Source organism: Cyrtonyx montezumae, unplaced genomic scaffold (assembly GCF_038088225.1).
Source record: "Cyrtonyx montezumae isolate F1298 unplaced genomic scaffold, pur_monq_1.0 scaffold_2, whole genome shotgun sequence".
NCBI lineage: Eukaryota > Metazoa > Chordata > Aves > Galliformes > Odontophoridae > Cyrtonyx > Cyrtonyx montezumae.
Window position 1 is genome coordinate 45,969,734 of NW_027071936.1, and position 7,628 is coordinate 45,977,361.

Genomic DNA, 7,628 nt, shown 5'->3' on the forward strand with positions numbered 1-7,628 from the left:
TAGTCTCACAATTGCAATTAAGTGCATTTATGTCCCCCTTTCTCCGCTTTCTACCAACAGAAGCAAATTAGATACAAACTGCAGGACCTATAATAGCTACAGAACTTTTCTTGAGAAACTATGGAGTGTTTTAAAACGTAGCAGCAACAACAAACAACTTTTTTGGGGGTTTTTTTGCTTGTTTTCTTTTCATGGAACAGTGAATTCAGCTTTATTTTGCTCAAATCTTTAATATTGTGTATTAAAGAGGACAGAGTGCAGTGATCCTCTTGTAAGCTAAACTGTCATAAAGCTTATACAGAGATTTCAATGAGATGATATAGCACAGAAGTTATGGTTGCTAGTTTTAACTTACAGCTCTGGTGGTAAGAGGCGAGCTGAATCCCATGCTTATCTCAAGGAAAGAGCTAGGTTCTGAGTGCAGGATTTTCTCCTAACAAGGAGAAATCATGATATCATTATATCATGAAATCATTATAATATATATATATGTATAAATATATATATATCATTATATCATTATATCATTAAGATGTCACAGAAACTGTTCAGTTTATAGAACTATCTTGTTATAGCTCTCAAAAATATTCTTTTGAAAATGAAATCAAAGTGAAATTAGACATGAAAAATAATTCCTTACCATTTAAGTGTGATACTAAGTACTCAAACATCTGGTTATTAAAATACTCCCATAGCAGCCATAATCTGTCATTAGATTTCACAGGTGACTTCTCTCTAAGTTTTCAGTTTAGTGTAATATTTTCAATGCTGGTGAAAAGTAATTAAAAAAAATGTAGGTATGCAAGGTGAATGAGTTCATCACAGTGTAAGATTTGGTTAGTATTTTTTCTATGATAATCAATTCACAAATTTTACTTAGATTCATAAAACAAAAGATAAAATACAATGGAATGCATGTTATATTAATTTGATATAATTTTATTTGAGGGCACAAGGGGAAGAAAAATTCAGTCAGGGATATTAACAGAGTTATGTACCACACTGAAGTCCACTGTAGCCTTTCTGAGTTTGGGTACTGGCCTTCAGAGTATCCTTCTGGACAAATTGTCCAACTGTGAGATAAACTGGTTCACACTATGCTGGGTGATAAAGTGATTGAATAGCAGAGTTTAAAGGGTCACTGAATCATAGAATCACAAAAACATAGAGTTATGGAGTCATAAGATCATAGTGAATGAGGCTACACCTGCTGGTGGCTGATCACTAGCAGTGTTCCTCTGGGCTTGGTTCTAGTGCCAGTCCTGCTCAACATTTTTTATCAATGATCCGGATGCTGGAGGAGTATGATACCTAAATAGGAGATGCTGTTGACTCTCTGGAGGGTTGTGAGATCTTGCAGAGGGATCTAGATAGATTGGAGCATTGTACAATAAGCAACTGCATGGCGTTCAACAAAGGAAAATGCAGGGCGCTGAATATGGGATGTAGTAATGCCAGACACAGGCATGGGCAGGGAGATGAGTGGCTGGGAGCAGCTCAGCAGAAAGGAACCTGGAGGTGATGGTCACAGCAGCTCAGAATGAGTCAGCACTGTGCTCTGACAGCCAAGAGGGCAAGCTGCATTTTGGTATGAATTACACACAGTTTAACCGGCTGGTCAGAGAGGTTATTCTCTTGCTATTGTTTAGTGTTGGTTCAATCTCACCTAAAATATTGTGTGCAGTTCTGAGCTCCACAATGTAACAAGAATGATAAGGTTCATGAAAGCACAAAGAGGAGGGCACAAAAGCTGGTTACGTCTGTCCTGTGGGGAGAGGTCAAGGATTCTCTGGTTGCCTAGTCTGGAGGAGACTGAGTGGTTACCCCACTGCTCCCTGCAGCTCCCTGAGGAGGGGAAGCAGAGGGAGGTGCCAGGCTCTGCTCCTGAGAACCTGCAGTATAACAGAATGGAAAAGTACACCTAGCTAGGTGGCTGATGCCTCATGCCTGTCAGTGCTCAAGAGGCATTTGTATAATGTCATGACTTTCAGTTCTCTAAACTGGAGAACCAGGAGCAGTGATACTAAAAAGGGCAGGAGAATGTCGGGCAGGAAAGAGTGAAGGCTGGAAATCTGTAAAGCTTTATAGAGTTGCATGCATAGTGGAGCAAATATACTTTCTCTGAGTCTTTACACACTCTTAAAAAGTAGACAGATTTAACTGGCCTGTTTGAACATCTTTTTTGATGATAGTCATGAAGGGCAGGAAGGTATGATGGATCCAGCATGCCACTGCACAGTCTCAGCCACAAATGAGGACAGTGAGTAGATGCCTTCTGAATTAGAGAGATATCTGTATTTATCTGACGATCTCTAATTCTGAAAATCAAACAAATATCTTCTGAAGATCCTTTGTTGTGTATTTATAAATTCTTCTTGGGTTTCAGCAGGCGGAAAATGTTGTGACAAAAATACTCTCCTCCGGCAGAACTGTCATCTCTGTTAATAACATACTATTGAGAAAGAAGTGCAGAAGCATATAAAAAATTCTTTCTGAGGGAGTATTTGTTAATTTTTAAAAGGAGAGGTGTGAGAGAAACCTTTGCATGGATTACATTCGTTGTGAATTTAGGCAGTTCAGTGAAGCGTAGAGAGCTTGGTGCTGAAAGGCACTGAACCTTTCGGCTCTGATCCAAAAAAGGATTTAAATACCTGCTAGTGTCAAGGACTTGAATAATCCTGTAGCAGGAAATGGAATTTTTCATATTCTTGAAGGTATGTATGTAGATTTCAATGCCTTTTTGAGTTAGATGCTTAGTACACTGCAGGTTTGAGTCCTGGAGAAGCAAGCAGTAGCAACAAGGAAGTAATTATAAATACAGCAACTAGATATCCTTCATGAAGATGCAGCAAAAAACAAAAAACAAACACAAAACAACAACAAAAGGGGCAAGAGAGAGTTGGAGAGTACAGGGTGTAGTAAGCAGTAAACTAATTTCTCAGTCATAGAATGTGTTGTTACATTTGAAGAAGCTCTGATTGTAAACTAGACACTGGAGTTAATTATGTTATTGAAAATCAGAGTAACAATACTGAAATCATTATCTGATTAATTGCTTGGTTTTGTAATCACTTGCTGCACTGACAGAGTAATTCCATTATATCAGCTGACTCTCCAGATTTAGCATATTCACACAACAGTATTGAGGTATGAAATGAAATGCCAGATATAATAAAAGAAGGCAGGCATGTAAATCTATTTAAGAAGGGGAACATATTTTTGGAAGAGAAGGAGGAGGGAAATTACTGCAGCTATGCACTAAGTATTTGGACTGAATACAAAGAAGTAGAAAATCACTTGTGATTTCCACTCAGAATAATGTAAGTACAAGCCCTGATGGATAATGTGCCTCCTCTTTTGATCTTGATTATTCATTAGTTTCTCCAGGTGGACTACAGAAATATGCCATAGTACTGCGGGATGCTGTTTAAAACAAATAGATTATTTTTTATCTGCCTTTGTGTTTTGCTTTATTTTCTCCTGTGTCTCATATAAAATACTGCAGTCGTCTTTGAATCACTACACTGTCAAAAACACTAGTGTTCCTATTGCTCTTGCATTCTTTATATTTTTAGTTATATTTCTAGTTTTTAATTCTGAAAAACAATAAGTGGCTCAGAAATCTCCTTCCAACTTTGTCCTAGAAGTGTGCTGTCATACCTGTAGGTTTTTGGACATTGGTGGTTCTTGGATATAGTGTAAGGATAAGCCAAGATTTTATAAGACATTTAGGTACCTAAAACTGTATGGACTCTTTCAGAATTCCTAGCAGAGACACAACTGCCACTAAAATCCCACTCTTCATTTTCATTTTGATGTTTAAACATCTCTGAAAATTTTCTCTTTTGTCTGATCCAAACCTGTTAAACTCTGTAGATATTCCTGGGAGCTTTAGATAGTGTCCTGAACTGAGATCACAACATTTATGTGATGTCTGCATAGCATCATTTCACAGCTGAAGTTCTGAAATAGGGTTTTGTAACTAAAAATGCTTGTAAAGTTTTAGCGACAACCATCTAATTCTTCACTTTCATATTCCGCTCATCACTTCAAAGCAAAAATAATATCTGGAGCTAATACAGCCTTGATCCCACTTTCAGTTGCATGAAGCACTGAGCAGTTTCTGCTGATAGGCCACCAGATCGCTCACTCTGCTGTTACAGAGTGCTTTGTTGATAACTTCATAGCCTTCTTTTCCTTTCCAGCTTATGCAGTAAGAGATGTACAGCTCAATCATGAATTTGCACTGAGGCAAGGCTAGGATAACAACTGACAGTAAGAAGTGCAGTGAAATCACTAACTATAGGATAAAAATAAAATAAAAAAAAGAAACAAAATCACCCTGTCAGTAGAGAGCAATCTCTGTTATTTCAGGATTAATACTCTTGCAGGCTGGGGCTTCTGCATAGTTGACATCTGCAAGGCATGCCATCAGTCAGCTGTTCTGAAAATGTAAATTAGAGCTTCCAAAAATTTTTTTATATCCTTGGAATATTTTTATTTAAGAAAGTTTGCAATTTTTATGGCAGTATTTTCCTAATACTATAAAATCTGATTTCTCATAATAAGCTTATTTGAGTGTAATGGCAAAATAGCTCATTTAAACTTCCCTGAAGGGATCTGTGGTGAAGATAATCTGCAAGGATTATGCACATTTCATTACCTGAATTCTTAGGCAGGCAGTGAATTAATTCTAGCCTAAAACATTTTTAGGTGTGAGAACGTTGTCAGCTGAACTCATGTGTAGGACCAGTCTTTCAAGATGCACACCAATAGTGTGCACCATTTTATCCCAGCCAAGACTTCATGTCATGTTTTTCTAAATGCTATCTTATCAGCTTTCTGTGTAAACCAGTACTTGTTTAATACTCTTTCTTTCCTGCTTTGTGATAGGGCCCCCACAGAGGACTGTTTCCCCCAAACAAGACCATGAGGAAAGGAAGCACAACAAAGTCTTGGACAAGGGCAGTGAAAGTGGGACTTCCTGTAATGAACTGTCCACTTCGAGCTGTGACAGCCACTCGGATGCAAGCACTCCTCAAGAAAATGCCTCTGGCACTCAACAGTCCACAGCCCACCAGCCAAATACTCTAACTTTGGATCGTCCATCTAAGAAGGCCCCAGTGCAGTGGATGCCAGCACCAGACAAACGCAGGAACAGTGAACTCTTTCAAACTCTCATTAGCAAGTCCAGAGAAACAAATCTTTCCAAAAAGAAGGTATGTGAGAAGCTGAGTGTTGAAGAAGAAATGAGAAAATGCATCCAAGATTTTAAAAAAATCCACATTCCAGATTACTTCCCAGAGCGCAAACGTCCCTGGCAGTCTGAACTCTTACAGAAATATGGGTTATAGTACTCGACACTTTCATGACGTATTTTTGGAACATTTGTTGTTTGTTAAGTTGCCACTAACTTACTGATGTTCTTCTACGGGCCAATGCTGCCACCAGAGCTATTCCTGCTGCTTATTTCTTTTTGTGAACAGTGGGTGTTGGATAGTACATGGTTTCTTTAAAATATATATATATAAAAAGATAGAAACTTAAAAATACAGGAAGTGTCGTCTCATCTAAACCACCTCATATTAACAAAGAAAAATGTGCATGGTGAAGAAAGATGGTTCTCGAACTGCAGTCATTTGATCTTCATTATCATTTTGGAGCTTGTCAAATAAAAATCTCAATCATCAGTTAATGCCTTGTTTTATGTCACAAATATAAATGGCTCAGACTTGCTATGGATGAAGAGAAACAGGGTTGAAAATTTGACTGAACTGGTTTCAGAACTAAATCCCAATGTTCTTTCAATGTTAATGCAATAAAGCAAATACCTATTTTGCATGAGCACAATGTTACAAATAAATCACACGAGAACAAGAGGTTGTCTGTTGCTTGGAGAATTATTTGTTTGACTCCAAGCCTATAAATGTAAAGCGTCTAAGGGACTGAATTTGCTTTGTTCTGGGTCTGTGATTTCTTTGTGTGTAAAATGTTCTGTATGTAAGGATGGTGTAAATATGCCTTATACTGTTTTATTATTGCACCAACAACGTTCATCTACTAGTGCTTGTCAGGATTATTTCTGTGAAATGCAAACTTATGGCAGATTTTGAAAACTGGTTTGATGGTCTGAAAGTTTCTGTTATGTTAGTTGCTAAAACTGGAGAAAAATAAAAGAGACTTTGATGTATTTATTGAAATAACCATCTGGTACATTTTCTTGGCTATCTGTATATCCTATCTTTATAAAACAGTCAAGCGATTGTCATTTTTTTGTTTATGTTTTCATATCACTTTGCTAACAAAAAAAAACCACCAACAAAGTGAAGCAAAATTTTTTTTTTTTTCAGGAGTGGATGAACGATTTTTAGTGTAGTGCTATTTAATTACAATCACCACTCAGATTCTCCAGAAGGAAGAGAGCTATGTTAGGAAGCAGAGGGGAGATGAACTAAAAACCTGACTGTTTTCACTAACAGAACTGTCCTCTTCTCTTCTCTTCTCTTCTCTTCTCTTCTCTTCTCTTCTCTTCTCTTCTCTTCTCTTCTCTTCTCTTCTCTTCTCTTCTCTTCTCTTCTCTTCTCTTCTCTTCTCTTCTCTTCTCTTCTCTTCTCTTCTCTTCTCTTCTCTTCTCTTCTCTTCTCTTCTCTTCTCTTCTCTTCTCTTCTCTTCTCTTCTCTTCTCTTCTCTTCTCTTCTCTTCTCTTCTCTTCTCTTCTTTCTCTTCTCTTCCAATCAGCATTTGCCAAAAAAGAAAAAATTCTTATCGCTTTTGTTTACTCACTATAAAAATTAATTCAGACCATGGTGGAACTTATATTTGCCTATTTTTATATTTTTATTGTCCTAACTGAACAGATGGGGAATTGTGGTACATGCAATTGAGTTGGCACCTTTAAAATGTGTGAAAAAAAATCACGATCACATGGTGGGCTAGTAAATAATGAAGGATTATTTCTGAGCCTTTCTTCCACTAACCTAAATTTACAAAAATCGGATTTGATTTTTCAGTTTATCTATCGAAAGAAAAATCTACAAAAGAAATCAGAATCAGAGTCAGAATGCTATCACTGAGCACATGACTTGAAATTAATTCAAAGTGTACTTCAGAATTCAATTTGATTCACTTTGAATGAATTTCAAAAGTACTAAATTTTGTTGAAATCATCACTTTGTGTCCACCTTTAAAAATTGTGCTTATGCAAAATCATTTAACTTCTTAATGCTGTCTTAGTTCCAGTAATTATATTCAAAATTACACTTTCTACTGGAGGTGGAAGACTCAATTTAGTATACTTGATAACAAGAGGGCAACATTAGGTTCACTCTACAAGTGATTCATGTCCTGAATCAAGATGCTTGGGAGTGCTCAGAATTCTCAAGAAGGCTTTAGCTTTTTGCAGGATGACACCACTGGTATGGCTATAAAAACAGCATTCACACTTTACTTCAGCTTATATATTGCAGGCCATCAAATAGTTTTATTTTTTCCTGGCTCTTATCTAGAAGTAATTTGCATCCCATTTCATATATTTTTTTGCTTTGCCTCTCTCTTCTCCATTGCTTTACTATGGACTTTCTTACAATCACTTTTATTTAGGAGCATATGTGTTCTTCACTTGAAGTCAC

At 37.0% G+C, this 7,628-nt stretch overlaps 1 protein-coding gene across 1 annotated transcript in view; it reads left to right on the plus strand.

The window, feature by feature from the left end:
* Positions 1 to 6,175, plus strand: part of KCTD8 (potassium channel tetramerization domain containing 8) — an 85,699-nt gene extending 79,524 nt beyond the window's left edge. Inside the window, exon 2 of the mRNA XM_065737076.1 lies at positions 4,894 to 6,175. Within this exon, the coding sequence (XP_065593148.1) occupies positions 4,894 to 5,354 (461 nt within the window). The 3' untranslated portion in view covers positions 5,355 to 6,175. The remainder of the gene's footprint in view (positions 1 to 4,893) is intronic.
* Positions 6,176 to 7,628: the final 1,453 nt, after the last annotated feature.